Source organism: Gorilla gorilla, chromosome 9 (assembly GCF_029281585.2).
Source record: "Gorilla gorilla gorilla isolate KB3781 chromosome 9, NHGRI_mGorGor1-v2.1_pri, whole genome shotgun sequence".
NCBI classification, from domain to species: Eukaryota; Metazoa; Chordata; class Mammalia; order Primates; family Hominidae; genus Gorilla; species Gorilla gorilla.
Window position 1 is genome coordinate 92,038,598 of NC_073233.2, and position 22,511 is coordinate 92,061,108.

The 22,511-nt window shown below is 36.0% G+C and overlaps 1 protein-coding gene across 18 annotated transcripts in view; it reads right to left on the reverse strand.

Moving 5' to 3' along the window:
- Positions 1-22,511, reverse strand: part of DLG2 (discs large MAGUK scaffold protein 2) — a 2,193,106-nt gene that overhangs the window by 702,084 nt on the left and 1,468,511 nt on the right. For 17 of the 18 annotated variants that reach the window (XM_055355576.2, XM_055355573.2, XM_055355572.2 and 14 more), the window contains one exon: positions 8,536-8,586. In XM_055355576.2, coding sequence (XP_055211551.2) covers positions 8,536-8,586 — 51 coding nt within the window. Of the gene's footprint in view, positions 1-8,535; positions 8,587-12,047; positions 12,164-22,511 lie in introns of those variants that run through there. The other variant, XM_019036752.4, reaches the window with a different exon arrangement.

Genomic DNA, 22,511 nt, shown 5'->3' on the forward strand with positions numbered 1-22,511 from the left:
TAAAGAGTTTCTGCACAGCAAAAGAAACTACCATCAGAGTGAATAGGCAACCTACAGAATGGGAGAAAATTTTTGCAACCTACTCATCTGACAAAGGGCTAATATCCAGAATCTACAAAGAACTCATACAAATTTACAAGAAAAAAACAAACAACCCCATCAAAAAGTGGACCTATTTTTATATTCTTTATTTCTTTTAGAGTTGAATTGTGGTATATATTGAGTATAGTTGATTGGCTTCATTTCTGGATGCTTTTAGAGGGTTGAGGCTCTTCATTTGTGACTAGATTTCTGCATTGGGTTTCACCAGCAATGTATGCCCTTCTTTAGGCCCTATTTAGGGCCAGGAACTGGCCCTGGAGCTTGTCAACTCTGTGCAGGGTTCCCAGTTTCCCCCCTCTTCTACTTTGGTTTCTATGTCACCTCTCTATAAACTTTCAATGTTTTATTTCAAAAGATCTATTCGAAGTGTGATGATTTACTCAATATTTTGGTTTCCTTCAGTGCAAGAGGTGCTCCCAGCTACATCTAGTCAGCCACCTAGTCCCCTGTATTACTTCAGGCTGACCCTACCAGTGCTGGCTGCAAATTCCAAAGCCTGGTGATCTAAAGGGTCTGCCCCTAGAAATACACACCCAATGCCAGGTGCAGATTAGTGGGCAGATGTCTTGGGTATGGGGCCACTGGTAGTCAAGTACCAGCCCCCACTGTTTTTATAAGCTTATTTTTCTTCTCAAATTATTGCAACACCTTTAACCAAAACAAATAAACCACTGATTAAAATTCACACATATTATATAAATGTATTTCTGTAACTGCAAGTAGTTCAGAATGACTGCACTTCAAGATATGAACCAGGGCTCCAAGAGAGAAATGAGGCTGGCAAGATGAAGAGGACATCCATGGATGCCTTAAATAATATACCAAAGAGTTTAAACCTTATCCTAAAGACAATAAAGAGCCTTTGGAGAAATTTTAGGATAAAAATGACATAATCATTTTTATGTTTTAAATACATCACTTTGGCTGCAATATTGCACATACATAGTATTTGGGAAAGGATGCAGGTATGCCATTTAAGACAAATAATTAATGGCTAAATCCTGCCAAGTTGATGGAGGAGGAAATAATTCAAAAATATACTAGGAACGATAGAAGAATATATCTGGTGTTTTGTAGGTCAGGAAAATGCAGAAGAGAAGGGAAAATTCAAAGATGCCTAGAGTATAATTCCACAAATTCCTTTTACTATCACAATCTGAGCCTCTCAGCCATAGACAACTTTGATATCTCAAGCTTTCCAGACTCCCTGGATTCTTATGACATTAGCAAATGCAGCTAAGTAAAGTCCATGTCTTTGCGTACTCTGAGTAATTTATACATTTTCCATGTATGAAATTAATAGCTTATATACCCCCAACATGATTTGTATCAAGAGTAGTTAGTTGACCGAGCATGGATAATAGATTTATGATGCTTCTATAACCCTGACCAGCATGCATGATTACAGTTTTGCAAAGATGCTAAAATGACTATCAGCTACCTTATTTGACTCTCATATTCCTCCTATCCTCACTGAAGAAAAAAACGTTTGGAGTGCTTTCCCAACAGCTGCAGAATGTATGGCCATGTGGTACTATTTGAACGTTTTGTCTGACAAGTTAGGGATTCTTTTTGCAACTAATAAAAAAATTTAAAAATCTGAACCATTTCCTGAAATGTAAATTACTGACTTTTGTTAGTCATTATTTCACCTATGCCAAAACAAAATGACTTATAGGGAAAAGAAAAATGACTGATTTATTGCATGATGCAAATTCCTATAGAAGAAACAAGTTTAGGATATAAGGTATGTAACATGGGAATTTTAAAAACAGTATTAGTGAATTGCCAGGTAAGAAGAGACCCATTAAAGTTGTCCAATAGTGGCCTCCCCAGCTCTCCAGATATCAAAGTAACTAGAAAATCATTAGATATCTGATTTATTTAGACCAAATTCTTTTATCTCACATTGTTGATCTTTTTGAAAATTCCTAATTTCAAATAGAATTAAGGATCTGTTACTTCAAATAATATAAAGCTTTTGAATTTCTAAATTCCTCATTTTTTCTAGGTCTCTTTAGCTATTTTTAATAATAGTGACAGGAATAAAAAAACAGGCAGGGCTTGAGTAGATATTTGATAGAATTTCAGTTTTTATATAGTCAACTGTATTAAAATCTTATAGTTTAATTAAATAATTTTGGTAATAGACACATTTCTTAACTGAACTCCAAAGTTTATGTATGTGCAATCATCACTGTATATTTTGCATATTTGAAATATATGCAAATGTAAATATTAAATACAAAGGTACCACCCAAGCATGTGTATATTTAGACATAAATGAATATATTTGTATAATATTTGTGAATTTTTATTTAGCATGTTACTTTTCCATGGGCCCATTAACATTTGCACCTGCTACTCCCTATCTGAGAGGCCTTCATCCACTACTTTTTAAAAAAAATTTATTTTTTAAAGATGGGGTCTCATTCTATTGCCCAGACTGGAATGCAGTGGCACAATCATAGTTCTCTGCAGTTTCAGACTACTGGGTTCAAATGATCCTGCTGCCTCAGCCTCCTGAGTAGCTGGGACCTCAAGCATAAGCTGCTATGTCTGGCTTTCACTCTCTTTTACATGGCTTGTTCCCTCTCACCTCTCATAAGCCAGCTCAGTTATGATGCCTCAGGAAATTACTTCATGTGGACCACATATTGAGAGCAATCTACATATCTTCATAGTTTTTGTGCATTTACTTCTGTGTCCTCGACAAGGCTGCAAAATTCTTTGAAACAAGGTCTGTGCCCTGTACCTGTGTTTAACAAGTGCTTGACAATTAAATGTACAAAAGATATTCATGAAGTTCACTCTGTGTGGCAAGCGGTTAATGCATTAAACAATGCTACTGTAGAGGAGGAATCGTCAACTTGTTTACAAATTGCCCAAGGGCTTTTTCTTTTCTTTTAATGTCACCATGATAACATAAAGAACATTATGAGAAAATTCCTTTCATCATAGAATTCATAGGCCAGTGGAAGAAACAGATTTTACTTATCACCTAGTGTGATAAATTCTCTATTTGTGTTTTTTTTTGTTTGTTTTTTTTTTTTGAGATGGAGTCTCACTCTGTTGCCCAGGCTGGAGTGCAGTGGCACCATCTTGGCTCACTGCAAGCTCCGCCTCCCAGGTTCATGCCATTCTCCTGCCTCAGCCTCCTGAGTAGCTGGGACTACAGGTGCCTGCTACCACGCCCAGCTAAATTTTTGTATTTTTAGTAGAGATGGGGTTTCACCGTGTTAGCCAGGATGGTCTCGATCTCCTGACCTCGTGATCCGCCCAGCTTGGCCTCCCAAAGGGCTGGGATTACAGGCATGAGCCACCGCCCCTGGCCTATTGTTGTTGTTTTCAAAGAGGCATATTGCCCAAGAGTGAAAGTCAAGAAAATCTTTTTGGAGGAAATGATATTTAAGCTTAATTTTGACAGCAGTCTAATTCAGTGGTAATAAGCTCAGATTCTAATATCTGTTGGACATAGGGCTGAATCCTAACTCTATCTCTTATAAAACTATGATTTTTGGCAAGTGATTTAATCTTTGAGCCTCAGTATCCTAATATGTAAAATGGAGTTAGCAACATCTACCTCATAGGAGTGTTACTAAATGTGATTATTACTTAAATTAAATGTTACAGAGGTTAAACATAGAAAAAGTATAAGCTGTAAATGCACATGGCAAATACCATAACTTATTTGTCATTGGGTATTTGACATCCAATAAAGAAAAGAAAAGCAGAAACAAAAGAAGTTCTTGTTAGATTAAGTTGTTTGTTGAGAGTGGAATGCTATGTCTTTAATAACTTCCTCAATTATATTTATAAATAATTCTTGTGAGAACTACCATGTTAACCAAAGAAAATATTAAGAATAATTATATATGCTGCTCTAAACCTTTACGTTAACTCATGTATTCATCACAACGGCCTTATGAGGTAATTATAAACAGTTTAGCCTCATTTTCAGATGTGGCAACTGAGGTACAGAGAGGTTAAGTATGTAGTTCAAGGTCACTTGACCAGAAAGTGCTAGAGCCAGAATTCAAACCTGGATTCAAACCAGGCCATGTGCGTCTATGTTACTGTCCTTCCAGTAATACAGCCAGGCCAACTTCATTTAGACGCCAACCACTCCCTGAGTATACACTAAATTTCAGATGTTGTTCTAGAAAAATTGTATATAAAATCACTTTATATTTATATACTGCATATATTTACAGGAAGGAATAGATGTTAACAAAATAAACTATAAATAAATAATATAAATTTCAGATACTGGTGAGTGCAATTAAGTAATAATAAAATGGGAAAAAAGAATGATGGAAATGGTACTAATTCAATTACAGTGAACAGGGAAGATTTTTCTGAGGTGATGATATTTGAGCAGATATTAAAATAATAAAAAGAATAAACCATGTAAAGATATAACGGACAATTTTTCCAGGCAGCTAGAATAACATACATATAGGGCTTGAGTTAGGAAAAGCTTGGCTTGTTTGAGAAATGTCAAGGTCACTGCGGCTAGAGTGAAATTTATGAAGAGTTGGTGGTGAGCACATAATGTTGGAGAGAGGAGCAGGTGTCACATTACAGAAGGCCTTGTATGTAATGATAACGAAGTTAATTATCACCTTTGGAAGGTCTTAAGAATATAAGTGGTATGATCTGGCTTATATTAACATTTTGAAAAAAGATAACGGGTTACTTGGAGGAGAACAGCAGGGTAAAAGTGGAAGCTATTATGGTTGTTGAGGCATGGGATGAAATTGGTTTGGATTAGGATTCAGCAGAGCAGGTGGTAAGATTTGATTGATTTTGTAATATATTTTCATGGTAGCACAAGCAGGACTTACTCATGAATGCTGATGATAAAGAATAACTGAGCAAGACTTTTAGGTTTTAGATTATTTTTCTGGCATAAATAATATGGGAAATGATAGAACCAATTAGTCAATATGAAGAATATTAGGGCAGCAGTTACTTTGGCCCTGAGAAGAGGGACTGCAGGGAAGGGGCTTTCTTAATAATCAAGCAGCAGAGATGCCAACTGCACAGTTAGACATACACATTTGAAGTTCTCATTCAGGGAGATGTCATGGCTTCAGAATTGGGAGTCATCAGTTGACAGTTGGTATCTAAGGGCATGAATCTGGATGAGGCCATCTAGGGAATGAAGAAAAGATGGAGAAGAGGTCTGTACACTGGGTATCTGGAGTGCTGAAACCTTTAGAGGAGGAGCCAGCAAGGGGGCTGAGAAAGGGCAGCCATTGAGGTGGTAAAAGAACAGGAGAGTGTTTTGTCCTGGAAGTTAAAATGTTGACATCTTTAAGGAAGGAGGAATCATCAAATCCTGCTAAGAAGTCAGTTAGGTCTGAGAACTGATGCTTCAATTTAGCAAGATGGAACCAGTAATGACTTTGATATAAATGGATTTATGATTATTGTGGGGATGAGAACATGAAACAGGTTAAAATAAAAAAATGAGGTAATAAAGGGGAGCTAATGAAAATAGACAATTTTCCTAGATTTTTGGTAAAGCAAAATAGAATAATGAGGTAATAGTGGAAGGAAAACATAGGGTCAGGGGACGGTTACTTATTTTTTCTAAGTTGAAAGATATACTGTGCCTGAGTTAAAGTTATTCAGTAAAAAGCAAGATAGGGTTTGATATTGCAGAAGAGAGAGGAGATAACTGCAGAAGGAAAATCATTCAATGGATAACTGGTAATGGAGTCTAGCTAACAAGTAAAAAGTTGGTCTTAGAATGTAATAGGAACTTTCCTTCATTGCCATGGGAGAATATACTAGTAGACCTGGTAGTAGGAAAACGTGGTTTTCATTTGATTGCTTGGATTTTCTCAAAAACATATTAAGGCAGGTCAACAGCTGAAAGAGAAGATGAGAGAAGAGAGTGCTTGAGATTTGAGGAGATATGATAAGGTACGAAATTGTTGTCCCAGAGTATGAGAAAGTGATTTTTTCTAAAGAAGTGTATAAGAATTGCTAGAAAGTCTTGAGAGTTCACTTAAAATCAACAGTTAAATATTTAAAGTGAGATGAGTGAGTGTTTCTCTAGCCATATCCAGTTGCTGAGGCAGTGGCATGGAGTGAAGAGGAAAGTGTTGGCTTAACCAGCGTAAGCTAACTTGGACTGGGGTTTTGCTGGATGAGCACAAAAAGCTAGAGAAGAGAAAAAAACGTGCATGAGAGGGAGAATTAGAGTGAGGGACCAGGTAATACATGCTAGGTGGGGAGGGAAGAGAGGGCATAAAGAAAGGTGAAAGCTGGGTAGAAATGGTGAAATCAATGATCTGAGGTTCCAATGGGGCTAAAGAAGTTTCAATGAGAAGGTACTAGAATAAATGATATGAACAGAAGGGAGGAAGTGTTCAGAAAGATATTGCTTGACATAGAGGCTTTGGAGAGGGGGCAGTTAATGGCAGTAACAAAGTTCAGAGTATGGTCATGAACCCCAAGGCAGGAAGTTAGCAAGGTAAACTGACATGCTGAAAGATCAGGAAACAAGTAAGATCAGAATCCAGACTAGAACCCACAGTTGTCTGACTCCTATTGAGTGTTCTCTCTCATACCAATGTTAGCTTTTATTTTTTGACCTCCAATACCAGGGCAACTAAATAGTGTTCTATTCAAGATGGTGATGTACATTGGATAAGGAAAAAGGAGAAGGCTCAGCTTCACGGGCATGAGACCTGTTCAGTTGCATTGAGTCCTGTGTTTAGAAAGGCCCCACGTTTTCATGTTGTACTGCACTCCATAAATCATATAGATTGTCTTGGAGAGAAACTTAATGATTCAGGAGAAATGTGTTTTTTTGTCTCATTTGAGCTCATTTTCCATAAGCCTCACTTTTCTCCAGTTAGCATACCATTAAAATTTTATCAAGTCCATAATGGAAGTTTTAAAGAACCCATCTGTCAAACACTTAAGTTGCAACGTAAATTTTGGTTTAAAAGCACTCACACTTGATAAAAATCAGCCTGAAGATGAGAAATGCTCTGACTCAGGAAAGTGAATAATTAGTAAACTAAAAAGGAGATATAAATTAAAGTGCAGGTCTACAATCTTCATTTATGCTTGAATGATAGCTTAGTGAAAATATTTACATTTTTATTTCTTATACTAAATGTGGTATGCGTTTATAATAGAAGGTTTATGAAATAAATATAAGCAAGAAGGATAAACTAAAAATTACCCCAAAATCCTTAACAGGAGTTAGCCACCAACATGTGTAACATTTGGTGTACATCCTTCCAGGCTTTATGAGTGTATTTATGTATATATATTATATTATATAGCTTTGTGTCTATTGAATTATATTTTAAATACCATTTTAAAACTTAATTTTTAATTTAATAATATAATCTAGGTAGACCTTCTATCCTTGCAATTACATATTTTTCTAAAGTATTATTTCAGTATATTTTAATATAATTTATATTACATGAATATATAATAAACACGTTATCCTTTTTTGTTTATTATTAAACACCTATATTTTTCAATCTTCACTATTATAAATCATATCAATATGCACATTCATTGTGTATTTGTCTGCTACTGTAAGTACAATTTCTGGGTCAAAGAGTATATTCATTTTAAAGGCTTTTAATCTATGTTTCCAAATTGCTCTTGTAGGGTTGTACTAATTTTCAGAACCTCTCACTGGCATTGAATATTCACATTCCTTTTAAGTTTTTGTCAGTTGGACAGGCAAAACTTGTTTGCTCTCATTGTCTTCCTTTGTTCTTAATGAGGTTGAACAGGTTTTCATTTGTTTATTGGCTTTTTCCTTTTTAATGAATGTCCTGTTAATGCTTTTTGGTCACTTTTTTCTACACGGTCTTTGGCCTTTCTCTTATTGTTCTGTAAAATATCTACATATATTAGGGTTGTGTTGCACAGTTTCCTTAATTTGTCAAAGCACTTTGCCAGGACCCTACCAGCATATTTGCAGTGCTCTATGGGGTTGCTGTGTTTTTTCCTATGGGAGTAGTTTTAAAATGCACCACTTTTTTTTTAAACTAAGTAAGAAACGCATGGTAACTATAATTATGATGACAGTATCGATATCACACAAATGAAAACATCTTGTAACATAGCTAAATAATGTATAGCCAAAACACTAATAATAAAACCATTAAGAACAAAGTGCTGTACAAGCTCATCAAACATTTCTCTTTTCCATTCATTTCTCCAAATCCTGGCAATGAAATTTACATACTAAACTTTCAGCTATTTGCTCTGCTGTCTCAATGCTTTCTACTGTGAGCATTTCATTAATATTCTCATTGTGAGTCCTGTGGGAAACTTCCAGGTTATAAAACACAATTGTATAATTTCACAAGACAACTCATTAAGATTAGAATAGAATGTGAAATGCAAGATTGGGGCTTTGGATTTTTCAGAATTTTTTCTTACCCTCTCCAGTGTAATTTCTTCAAATTCATATTCAATTTCTGTCCCATTGACCTGTAAATAGGGAAAAAATAAGAAGAGAACTATTAAATACATGTTGAGGAGGAGACAGCTATATTTTAAATAACGCTTGAGGGTTAAATTTTCATTCTAGCTATAAATAACCACATTTTCTTGATATTTCTGATCGTGCATTTTCATTCAAGTGAAATAAAATCCAAGCTATTCTAAAATATATGACTGAGATGCTACAAAAAATACTCAAAGATTATTGCTTCCCTTAAAATTCTGTGATTTTTTTGTAGTTAGGTGTAATAACACAAAATACATATTGTGAGCTTACAAAGAACAAATCATCTAGGGGCAATGATACAATTATGAGGAAAATAATTTTCTTGTTTTTTAAAAAATGTTATGTTTGAACACTAAAATATGACCTTAAAAATCAGTGATAATGGCAGAACAACATTGTTCCATTTTTGAATAGAAAAATAGCATGAAAATGACTGCATCATCTGAGAAATACCTTTTCTTTAGTGGCTCAAGCTCAGGTAAATCATCCCCATCATCCTTTTATTATCTTTATTGGAAAGCCCTGGACCATATAACCATACCTATGTACCTCAGTAGCACTAAGAAATGAGCAAAGTAAGACACATTTTGAAATGCTTAGTGACGAATTGTTTCAACCATCCAACCAACCCTTGTATTGATTTGAATTTACAGAGAGAAATACATTTTAAATACAGCCAGGCACCTTAGATTTCCACAAATGTGCACAGAGGCCATATGAAAAGTTGGTTTAAAATAATCTAACAAATATTCCTTTCTCATTTTCATCTATCTCAGAATTCTTCTCAACCAGGCAAAACCTCTAAGCAAGAAAATTCTCAAATTGGTTGTTTCTTATTTCTGATACATGTCTTGGCAACATCATTGGAATTTAGGAATCAGCCAGAAGGACTACATTTTAACTATAAAGCCATACTTTTTGTAGGATTCTAACTTACATTTACTTTTCTATCTTAGAAGAATTTATACCCAGTACCAGGGATTGAGAGTTCTATGCAGGCAAGGCCCAGACAGCCAGCCCTGTTGCCTAACACAGAGCCTGGCAAGAAAATAATGAAGGAAAAGATAGTGAATAAATGAGTGACTGAAATAAATAATTAATTTACTTGTGTAATTTATAAACATAGATATTTGTGGATTCTCTTTCGTAACAAAAAATTGAATGTAGTATCATCACCTAAAGGTGTAATTATAGTTATAATCAGTGAACATATAGAATGACAATGACAATGGACTTTACTTAGGCGTGTCCACCACCCACTCACAGCATGTTTTTGATTTTCTAATTACGTGAGCTAATTGGTGAATCACAATTTACTGTTTTACTACATTATCAAACAGCCCTAAACTAAATTTGATTTTCTAGGCTTCAGCAACTTAATGACTCACAGAAAAGAACTTGATGATGTCAGAAAGCTTTAGCAGCTTTCTAGAGGGTTTTCTTTTGTATATGCAAAAGTAAAACACACACACACACACACACACACACACACACAAACACACTTCAAACTCCTTGTATGTTTCCATATGAATGATTTTTAAAATAATTTTCTTTGATGGATAGGAAGAGGACAATAGGGGAAGGCTGAATTAACGAGATACGTTTTCATTCCCTCAGTATGGCTCCATGAGGCTTTTCTTTGCTTCAGTGCTTCTCCAGAGTGAATCACTTCACATTATTAAAGTGCTGCAAACCAGGGAGAAAAAAACAACTTCCAAGAGAGAAAAACACGCCTCTAATAATAAATGTCTAAAGGCTCAGAGTCAAAGAAATTCTTTTAGGAAGTGCTTAAAAGACAAGAATATTTTAGTGGCATACACTGCATAGTTGTGGCCTATCAAAACCTACGCTTAACATTTCTAGGATCATAAATGCTGACTCTTAGATTTTTAGAAGTATTATATATGCATATCCTAATTGGTATTCCAAAGTTCCTTAGTCAGCTACATAAACTATTGCAGGCTTATATTTACCTCATGGGTCTTTCATTTTCAACTCAAGAAAATAATATCATTTGTCTAATTCAACAGTATCCAGGTTCTTTTCATCAGGAGAGATGATGCCATCAAGGTTGCAATGTAACTTTGCTTTTAAAACAAAGCATCCCGGCTGGGTGGCTCACAACTGTAATCTCAGCACTTTGGGAGGCTGATGCAGGCAGATCACAAAATCAGGAGTTCGAGACCAGCCTGGCCAATATGGTGAAATCCCGTCTCTACTAAAAATACAAAAATTAGCTGGGCATAGTGACATGTGCCTGTAGTCCCAGCTACTTCAGAGGCTGAGGCAGAAGGATTGCTTGAACCAGGGAGATGGAGGTTACGGTGAGCTGAGATCGCACCACTACACTCCAGCCTGGGTGAAAGAGTGAGATCCCGTCTCAAAAACAAAACTAAACAAACAACAACAACAACAACAACAAAGCATCCCATGTCTACAACAAGCTTTAGCGAACTCACAGAAGCATGAAGGATTTTTAGCATAGGTGAGGCATCACTTCAACCTTTTACATGAGGAGCATTTAGAGCATGGAATCACAGGAGCCAGTGAGAGAGTTCAGAAAAGACATTGGAAAAGCCCTAATCTCTATTCTCTCATTAGAGGGAGAGTGTGGTCTATGTTCTGCCAAAGGACTCCTAAGACAAGAAATGGCAAATATCTTGAGGGAAAGAATGAGACAGAACAAAAGAACTAAGAATACCCCCCAGGGCTGGGCGCAATGGCTCATGCCTGTAATTCCAGTACTTTCGGAGGCAAAAGCAGGCGGATCAAGAGGTCAGGAGATCGATAACATCCTGGCCAACATGGTGAAACCCTGTCTCTACTAAAATACAAAAAATTATCCGGGCAGGGTGGCGTGCACCTGTAGTCCCAGCTACTCAGGAGGCTGAGGCAGGGGAATGGCTTGAACCTGGGAGGCAGAGGTTGCAGTGAGCCTAGATAGTGCTACTGTGCTCCAGCCTGGTGACAGAGTAAGACTCTGCTTCAAAAAAAAAAAAAAAAAAAAAAAAAGAAAGAAAGAAAGAAAGAAAGAAAAAAAAATACCTCGATCTTAATTTGTGAAAATGTGGTGCCTTTTCAAACCAATATACCAGTACAGTATTAAATAAGGATTTAAATACTTATTTCGACTTTATTTCTAAATAAACTCTCTACAGTGGTTGCTTACTGAGTGATGAAACACTGAGAGGTATCTACAGTAATTCACCCCTAACCATAATCTTGTGTATCCTCACTCAGCAAAACCAAAACTGTTATAAATGGCTCCCACCATCTTTTGGGTGGTTTGCAAACAATCCATTGTTGTTTGAACTTGCCTTGGTGTCTCATTATATTTCCAATCAGGTTATCGACATATGATTTTCAATTCCTTTTCCTCAAAAGAGTTCGGCCGAATACATTTTTTTCTTGTACAGTAACACTTACGGTAATATTTAAGTACCTTGGTCATATTTTATGCTACTGATAGTTTGGGGCCCGGAGAGCTTCACAGTTGGGGTTTCTGTTATTCCAGTTCTAGCCCTAACTGTCACAGCCTCCTCTCCACTTTGAGAACTAGAAAAATCAGAGGATTGACATTTTCATAGATTTGGAGAGTCAGTCAAATAGATTAAACTTTTCAGTGTTTGAAAAATGTGTGTGCATGTTTAAGATACTTGATTTTTCTGAACTTTATGGTTCTGTGGTGACAGCTGGTAGATTTCTCTGGTGGCCAGAAAATCAAACTGATGTCACACATTGTCCTGTACTGTTCTGAGCATGTAGCCTTCCTAGAATCATATGGCAGTTAAGTAAAGAGAGTGACCCACAGCCAACTCAAATTTAAACTTGGTATTTAATTTAAAGCTCTAATTTAGTGAATGTTGAATGCATTAAATATTTGTTTTTCTCCAACAGCTTTTAGTTAATTTTATGGCCTTTTTTCTACTTCAATGATATAGTAACCACCTGCCTGGATGATGATATAATTTGATTTTGAGATATATTTTTATCTCCTGAAAAGAGGTTCTCCATAAATAACAAATGTGAACTATCCATATTTTAATGTTGTTTCATTGGAATCTTAAATAATAATTTCTCTGAAATGTTTTGCTTGTTCTTTGCTACCTTTGTAGTTTCATTAAGGCTAAGGATATACTAAACTCCAAAATGAATAATTTTTTTTTTTTGAGACGGAGTTTCAGTCTTGTCAACCAGGCTGGGGTACAGTGGTGTGATCTTGGCTCACTGCAACCTCTGCATACCAGGTTTAAGTGATTCTTCTGCCTCAGCCTCCCAAGTAGCTGAGATTACAGGCATGCACCACCATGCCAAGCTAATTTTGTATATTTAGTAACGACTAGGGTCTCACCATGTTGACAAGGCTGGTCTCAAACTCCTGACCTCAGGTGATCCACCCACCTTGGCCTCCCAAAGTGCTGGGATTACAGGCGTGAGCCACCACGCCTGGCCCAAGATGAATAAATTTTTATATATCTCTGTGTCACATATTATAAAAGTGCTGAAACAAGGATATCAAAGCATTCACTTTTTTAGACTAAACACAATTCTACCCAAAGAGCAATTATTAAGCATGCATAAAGTGTCAAGAACAGTGACAGATACTGAGAAAATATTTTAAGATACAGCCATATTCTAAAGAAACACACAACCTTTAAAGAGGCACCAAAACACAAATATATTAAGGCCTCATACAAGAGTGATATCTAATATTTAAAATATAGAGGTAGACTAAAGCTGCAGCGCCGCTATTGCCACATGCAAGGTATGTGCAGATCTATTTACTCTTTGTCGTTTACATAGATTAAGTCAGTAGTAGAGAATATGATAGACGATGTTCTAATCCTTCTCCTTATTATAAGTAATTGTGATATAGTTAACAAGGTATACCTCTGATTATTATTGTTTTAGCATCTAGCGATACAATTGGACTTTGGGAGGAATGTGATCATCATGCAAATTGGGACCTCCAGTTCTTGTGGTCTCTTGTCACTTCCAGAGTAAGGTGGGGCAATGCCACTTTGCTTCATCCACAGATGCAGCATGTATTACAGTGGCTAGCAATGATGACTATGTGAGTGAGTAAGTAGATGAATCAATGAATCAACAAATGAGGTTTTTGGATGGGTTAAACCTGATGCACTCAAAGAAGACCTTGGTTGCTAATGCGGATGCCACGCCTACTGGGCCCATGCCTTTTGCCATTCCTTGTTTATTTATCCTCATCTCTGAGATTGGCTCCTCTCAGAAGCCCTGAATTACAGGGTCACACCACCATCAAATGCCACAGCAAATCAACACACACACACACACACACACACACACACACTCATTTGCATTCCTCTTTTTTAGTACCTTGCCAATATTCATCCTTCCCTTCTTTTGGAGTATCTCTTATAGTAAATATGTCATGATGCATTACTGCTCTTTACACTTGACCTTACATACAGTGTGATACTCGGTAGGCAAAAACATGACTTTCAGAGTAAGAAAAGACAGATTTGAATCTTCTTTCCACCATTTTTGATGAGTGCGAATTTGGGCAAGTTCCTTAATCTCTTAAAACCTCAATTTCGTTATGTGAAGAATAGTACTAAAAATAGTTCTTCCTCGTACGGTTATTGCAAGGATTAAATTAGGTAATTTATATGAATTATCACACATCTTAAGTGATTAAAGAAATTTTAGCTAAAATCCCAAACAACTGTCTTCTCAGTTTCTACTTCATAAAATTCTTGGTAGGAATAAATAATATTACACATGTTAACTGTCTGGCACAAAGCAGATCTTCAATAATGATAGCTATTATTATTAGTTCTGGATACAAATCTATAAGGGTCACAAAATTTGTCTGATCAAATACTGAATGTTTGCTAATTTCTCCAGTAACACATAACTTAAGCAAACAAACTTGTCTTTTTCTATACATCCACTAAAAGCCTTTCCTAACTCAAACATCTTTTTCTTGAACCAATCTAAGATGCACTGCCTTGTGTATAGGAATTACCTTAGCTTTTGTTCTCAAACAAGTGTGGCCTTCACTCAAAATATTATTTTGGCCATGCGTGGTGGCTCACCCCTATAATCTCAGCACTTTGGGAGGCTGAGGCAGGTGGATCACTCGAAGTCAGGAGTTCGTGATCAGTATAGTCAACATGATAAAACCCCATCTCTACTAAAAATACAAAAACTAGCTGGGCATCATGGCTCACGCCTGTAGTCCCAGCTACTCTGGAGGCTGAGGCATGAGAATCGCTTGAAGCAGGGAGGCAGAGGTTACAGTGAGCTGAGTTCACACCACTGCACTTCAGCCTGGGCAACAGAGCGAGACTTGGTCTCAAAAAAAAAAAAAAATCTCAACTAAACTTTCTCCCAATCTTGTGTATACTCACTTTTCATTTTAAAAAAATATTCCCTTGCCCAGTATTGATCATTATGTTGCTCTGCTATTCGCACTCACTTTCTTAAGGCTATTCTCAAGGCATTTCCTATATCCTCATCTTCATGAGAGCACAGGTTGTATATTAACCTTTTTTTACCCTTGTACCTTCTGACACCATGCCTTGATCATAGCAGGTCTCCAGAAAAATCTTTAGACCCAAGTCACCTATGAACTCCAAAAATTGAGTTGTGTTTAAACTGTATCTTTGCATAAGTATGGGCAGCCCCTAACAACAGCTGCCCTTTCCTGTGAAATATGGCTTGAATTTATCCTCCCATCTCAGGAAATTTTTGGAAATTTTTAAAATAATTTCCAACTTAAACACTGAATAAATTAAAACATCAATTAAATACATTAATACTTAGTATCTATCATGTACTTGGTATAATGATAAGCACTGGAGATACAAAGATGGGTGAAATATGGTTCCTGCCCTCAAATAACTCAGTCTAGCAGATAGAGACAAGTGAATGGAAACATGTAACAAAGCGATAGGAGTGCTATGGTAGATGTCTATAGACTGCAGCAGCTGCAGAGGTGACATAAAGGAGGCAATAGGAATAGGTGATTCTACCGGCAGTGAGTCAGAAAACTTTTCATAGAGGAGATGGGATGAGCTGAGTGTGTTCATGGCAGGTGTTCATGAGAATGTGTAGGCCTATCAAAACAGAGGCAGCAATATTAACCACATCTTCAGAATGTTCTACGGGAGAGAGCACTGACCTTAAGAGTCTGATGCTTGCATTGTACTCTTGAGCGTGTGATTTAACATGCTAGGTAACCTTGGGCTTGTCATGATGCTTTAATTTTCTCATGCAGATAGATAACCTCTGAGGTCCCTCCCAGCTCTGACCTAGCAACAGGGCTTTTCTTCCCATCTACTGCACCTGACCAATTGTTACTGTGATTTTTCTATTACTCTTTATTCTAAAGATCCTAACTGGCAACCCATAATTTTGCCAGGTGATATCTCTCTGACCTCTGAATATCTCTGTCTTATCTCTTCCCTTTAACCTATAAAAGGCCTCAACAGGGAGGAAACTAAATAGTGGTATCACTTTCCATCTTGGCTCCACTCGAGGACATTACCATAAGCATTTTTTCCATTTCTACTCCTCAAAGATCTCAGGTTTCTGGAGGGAAAGAATAAATAGCTGTTTCTCTCTAAAAAGGAAAAAAGGTAAGAAAGTTTTGCTCTACTTCAATCCAAAAGTAAAAACTTGAGGAGGCTGATGTTCTTTATTCACATCTTTTTATCATATTTCACTATATTTTTAAAATTTGTATGAATTTAAGGGGTACAAGTGCAGTTTTGTTACATGGATATATTGCTTAGTGGTGAAGTCTGGGCTTTTAGTGTAAGGATCACCTAAGGTACACTGTATCTATTGGGTAATTTCTTATCCCTCATTCCATTCTCACCTTCTCATCCTTCCAAAGTCTCCAATGTTTATTATTCCATACATTATATAGCTCCTACTTATAAGTGAGAATATGTGGTATTTTGACTCTGTTTCTGAGTTATTTTACTTAAGATAATGGCCTCCAGTTTTATCCTTACTGCTGCAAAAGACTTCATTCTTTTTTATGGCTGAATAGTATTCCATTGTATACATATACCAAATTTTCTTTATCCATTCACCCACTGATGGACACTGAGGTTAATTCCACATCTTTGCTATTGTGAATAGAGCTGCAATAAATATATGAGTGCAGGTATCTTTTTGATACGATGATTTATTTTCCTTTGGGTAGATGTCCAGTATTGAGATTGCTGGGTCAAATTTTCTCTGCTGAATATATGAAAATCAGTTGAGTGCTGAAAAAGTGAGTCATTCCACCAGAATGTAAGCTCTAAATAGGACAAAACACATTACAAAAGCCTGAGGCTTGCATTAATACAACTAGATTGTCCATCACCATCTTTAACTAATGTCCCTTCTCCTAGACTATCTTCACTAAAGATAGTGACCAAAAACAGGCCCTTTTTTCAAGTTACAAGGCATTATCACACAGAAATTAAAAGTTTAGATTCTGGAATCTAAAAGACCTGGATTCCATAACAGTTCTGTACTTACAAGCTGTTAGAATTCATCTTTGTTATGCATTACACACATTTGTGTAAGTGTCAAAATTACTTATTTAAACACTTAGTAGTAAGCAAAAGATTTTCTGCTTAAGCTTTGTTGAGAACCTGTTTTAATGTAAGGTATACATCTGGTTATTTTATGAATACTATGAAGTTATAATAAGACTGGTTTAAAATATGCAGTTTTATAAAAAACTCATCATAGTTCATTATTCCTTTCTTTAAATAAACACTCACAAGCTATAAAAACAATCACTGATATTCTTAGTTAAGATTCTGAGTTTGGTAAGATCACTATTCCTATTATTCACCTGAATTTGTTCTACCAGTAAACTCTAATTTCAAGTTAAAATTTCTAATCTTAATTACGAAAACTTCTGAGCTCAGCGAATGCTAAATCATAGCTTCTACCACATAAAGAAAAAATCAGTATACTATAATTTTTTCCATTCTTATTTATTTATTTATTTATTTATTTGAGGTGGAGTCTTGCTCTGTTGCCCAGGCTGGAGTGCAACGGTGTAATCTCGGCTCACTGCAACCTCCACCTCCCGAGTTCAACCAATTCTCCTGCCTCAGCCTCCCAAGTAGCTGTAATTACAGGCACCCGCCACCATGCCCAGCTAATTTTTGTATTTTTAGTAGAGATGAGGTTTTGCCATGTTGGCCAGGCTGGTCTTGAACTCCTACCTCAGGTGATCTAACCGCCTTGGCCTCTCAAAGTGCTGGGATTACAGGTGTGAGCCACTGTGCAAGGCCCTTAAATAACTTTTTTTTAAAAAAATTATCTGCCTTTGTTATGAAGTATTTATAACACACACAACTTTGGGTCTAGAAAAATAATCACAGACTTAATAACTACTATGTTTTTAAAATTTTAATTAGAAAGCACAGGTTTTTTTGTAATTAGCGGCTTTTTAGCTATAAAATTATAATAAATTTTTATCAGTATTTCTGTCAGAAGAAATTAAGAAAAATAGCTTAGGGTTCTTATATGTATAAAATAATCATTTTCTATATACAAAATTGTCTTGATTAAAGGCTTTTGTAACAAAGGAACAAATATAGTTACTTAGCATGTTCAAAACTGGATTTGCCTGATTTGGAAGGAGTCCATTTTCTCTCAGCTTTGCTCCCTTGTTTTGTACCATGTGCAGGATGGAGAATAACAGGTGGTTTTAATGCATTCACTTGGCTCCAGCCTGATGCAGGCTGTTTTATTCTTTGGGTTTAAATATTTCATGAGTTTGTACACGCTCTTTGAGAACAGCAAATGGTGTTAAGAACACAATTGATCAATGGTTGTAAGGTATCATGATACACAAGGTTTTTGTCTCAACAAATCTCCTCCCTCACCTCACCACCCATCTATGCAAATCATGTGGTCATTTGCAAGCAAGTGTCCAAAAGTATCAAGAACTCAAAGCACATAGCCAAAATATTTAGGGAAATAAAAACTGGGTGCTAAGCCAAAAGATGAGACTTTACAAATATGATGATCTAACCAGATAGTCAAGAATATTTTCTTTTACTTGGGTATAATATGACTGTAGCATGAGGGAAAATATCAGTGTTCTCTACTTCATCCCCTCTCTCTCCTCAATCCTCTGCAGCTTTTGTTTGTGTTCCACTATTATACAAAAGTTGAACCCAAAATAATCAACAAAAGCTTTTTCACATTTAAATACAATGATCTTTCCCAGTCTTCATTTGCCCTGGCTTTCATACAGTATTTGGCACTAGAGTGACCACCCACCACTTGTAACTTCCCTTTCCTTCCATCACAGGGTCTATCCTTGCTAGTCTCCTCCCTACTGCTCTGTCCACGGCCGTGATGACCATTTATTTTACTCCTGCCAGATATGAACATTTGCCAAGCTCTGTCCCTTGTTGCTTTTATAATCTACCTGAGTTTTGACTTCACCCCCTCCGCCTTTTTTTTTTTTTTTTTTTTTTTTCTGAGTAAACACTTAAGTATTGCCCTGGTCTCAATACATCTAAAACAGAACCGATGCTCTTGCCTAATTGTAACCATAATTTCCTGCAGTCTACCACTCTACTTTATATCTCTGTTAAGGAGTTTTTTTTTTTTGTCATATACATCCTTTACATTTGTTATCAATTCCCGCCATCCTATTTCATGTCCAAATTATCACTTTCTTAAGAACATTGGTATAACTTCCTAAAAGTATTTCTTCCCCTATTGATTTTCAACATCAATCTATTCTTCATATCCTTTGAGGTTTATTTTCCTAAAATGTTTCATCAAGGAATTTTACTGCTCAAGTAGCTTCAATAATTTTTTAATCCCCAGAGAACATTTCATACCCTCCACCAGCTGTCCCCAACCTACCTTTCTAGCTAAATACCCTGTTTCTCGTCTTCAAAAACGTTTTCTAGCCAAGTAATTGAGCTGAACACCTCCTCCTTTTGGTATCTTTACTAATGCCACGTACGCTGCCTTAAATGCCTTAATGCAATTTATGTTTATTAAAATTCTAATTAATGTAGAAAAATATTTTGAATGCCTAAAATTTCCCATGTATTAGGTTAGGTCCTAGGGCTATAGTGGTAAACAAAAAAAGGCCTCTGCCTTTATGGAGCTGCATTCTATTGGGGGTGTGGGAAGCTCCCATTTTTACCAACTAAAGACTGTCTTGTCCATCAAATCAAAAATATTTTTCTTATCGATACCCTGGAAATCATAACCCTGTTATCTCCAGAAAAACGCTAATAACAATAAAAATGATTACTACTACTACTGCAGCTACTATTGCTACTACTGGATTTTGTTAAATATATAGTACATGCCAGACACTATCTTAAGTTCATCTAATAATTTTAACAATTTTGAGAGCTTAGCATTTTAATGTTGATTTTACTATCAAAGAAGCTAGTTTCTAAGTTAAACAATTTTTTCAAGGTTATGCATTCATAAGCAATGTGAAACCAGGAGAATCTTGTTCATCCTCATCATTACTTACTGATGGAAAGTATGTGCTCAATAAAAATTTGTTGAACAAAATTAGCAAATGAGTGCCTATAGGGATGGAGAAAGAAATGGAAATATCTAGTGTTTGAATCCAGTATCTGACATTAAAACAATAATTTTTCTTTCTGGTCATACATAGCAGAGCACCTCTCTCACTATACTTGTGGTCTTCCTCTTGCCAGCTCCTCATATTGTGATTTCTCTTCCCTGACATACTGTCCTCTTGCTCAGATGGGGAACTATCTTTTAAATTTGTGTTTCTTTTATGGCACCTATTATAATTGAACTTATGTTTGCCCCTAGTAGCCGCATTATAAATTGTTATTAAAGAAATAAATGGATTGACTCTTATGCTAAAGGCTTTTTATTTGCTGTATATCTTTAAAATCCCTTTTATTCAAAAATCTTATCACTGTCACTTTCCAAAGGCGTGAACTGCCTTAATTTCTCTCTAATCATTTTACTTCAAATCTTGCTAACAATGAGCTGTATCCCTTTTCATCTAAATATAGGTCACCCTTTCAGCAGCTTTCAAGATCAATTCATCAATCAACAAATATTTATTGAGTGACTACCCCCACCTTCTTCGCTATCTCATATAATCTCTTTTCATCCCATTTAAAAAGCACATCACTATCTTCACAACCTTGGGAAAAGAGCTATAGAGCCACATCACCCTGCTCCTTCATCTGAAGTTCTGTGATTTTGGAAAAATGCTTCGGGCTGCTTGTTACAATAAAGGTCATACCAGTATTTCCAGATCAGATACTAAGGGAAAGCATTCTGCTGCTTTATTTTATTTCACCTTTTTCAAAGTACTTTAGGACCATGACAAGGACTGCTTATTAATAGGTTTTGTCCCCTACCGAATGTCTGGCCCAGCTGATAACGTAGAAATTGTAAGGTTTAAAGTTGTTTATATCTAACATTTTTAGATTATGGTAACAACAGTATTATTAATTTTCATACTATTTTCACATACATTATTGCATTGGATTCTTATAACAATCGTATATACAGTGATGTTTTAAAAATTTTCCTGCAAGCAATAACCATCAGTTTCCTGATGGTTACCTGATGGTTCACTTACCATCCCCCTCCCCCTAGCAGACATGTACATACATGCCACACTGGTCTCTTTTAAGAAAGGTGAAGAGGTAGAAATTAAATATGCCAATAGCAGACCTGGAAAAAACCTTTTAAATAATTGTAGTTAATATTGCTGAAGATTTACTATATGCTAAGCAGTAAAGCTTATATATAATATATATATTTGCATATATATAATTACATATAATTATATGTAAGCATATTTCATATATAACATATAAGTTTACTGCTTGGTGTATATATATGTATATATACATATATTCACATACATATATGCACGGGGCAGTTGTGTTCAATATTCATACAGAAGACCTGACTTACCCTGTTTTTTCTCTGTTAGATTCAATTAACTTAGAAGTCTAAAGTGACAAAAAAGTATAAGCAATATATTTTTCAAAGAAAAATGTAGAAGTTTCTACATATCTATTAGTGTTTCTCAGACTTGATCCAGGAGTTTGAAAGGGGTCATGCATACTGAAGTTGTGATTACTATAATAGCTAGCTGGATTAAGGCATTCTGGACTCTGAATTTTATGCACCAATTCTATCTCTAGAAGTCTCAGAGATAGGATTTCTCTATCTCTGGATACTTTTCTTTGTTGACCTTTAAGTATTCTGTCACAGGGTCAACTGGGACGCTGATAGGATAAGTTTCTAACAGTTCATGCTTAAGCATAGCTCACTGCTGCTTGCTTGCTTGCTCTCTCTCTCTTTTTTTCTTTCCTTTCCTTTCCATTCCCTTACTTTCCTTTTCTTTTCTTTTATTTTCTTTTCTTTCTTTTCATATCTTCTTGGAATAGGAAGACTCAAAAGGGTACCAGAAAAATTTTCACTTGCATTCTATTAATTAAACTACTCCTTTAATATAGTAAACAAATGTTAATCAGACAACAAACTTTCAGCAAAAAGCACCAAGGATTGAAAGCAGTTGGTAGGGCAGGGAGAAGAGATGGAAGAAAATTCAAATCATATTTTCATTATACTCTTTGTTTCCTTAATCATCCTCTGCTTAGGATGGTTTTGCTTGCCAAGTTTTCCCTGTATAACTCCTACTTAGCCTTTAAAAACATCTTCCATGATTCTCCTCTCCTTCCATCTAATATCATCACAAACCCTGCCTTTCTTTCTCTAGCCCTCCTACGCACTCTAATACACACATATGCATGCACACATATACACAGGCCAGGCTCTGCTAATGCTGTTTCTCTGTGTTTACAGACTACTTCTGTAGATTATTTTTGCTCTGATTATATTATCAGGCTGTGTTAAGTAT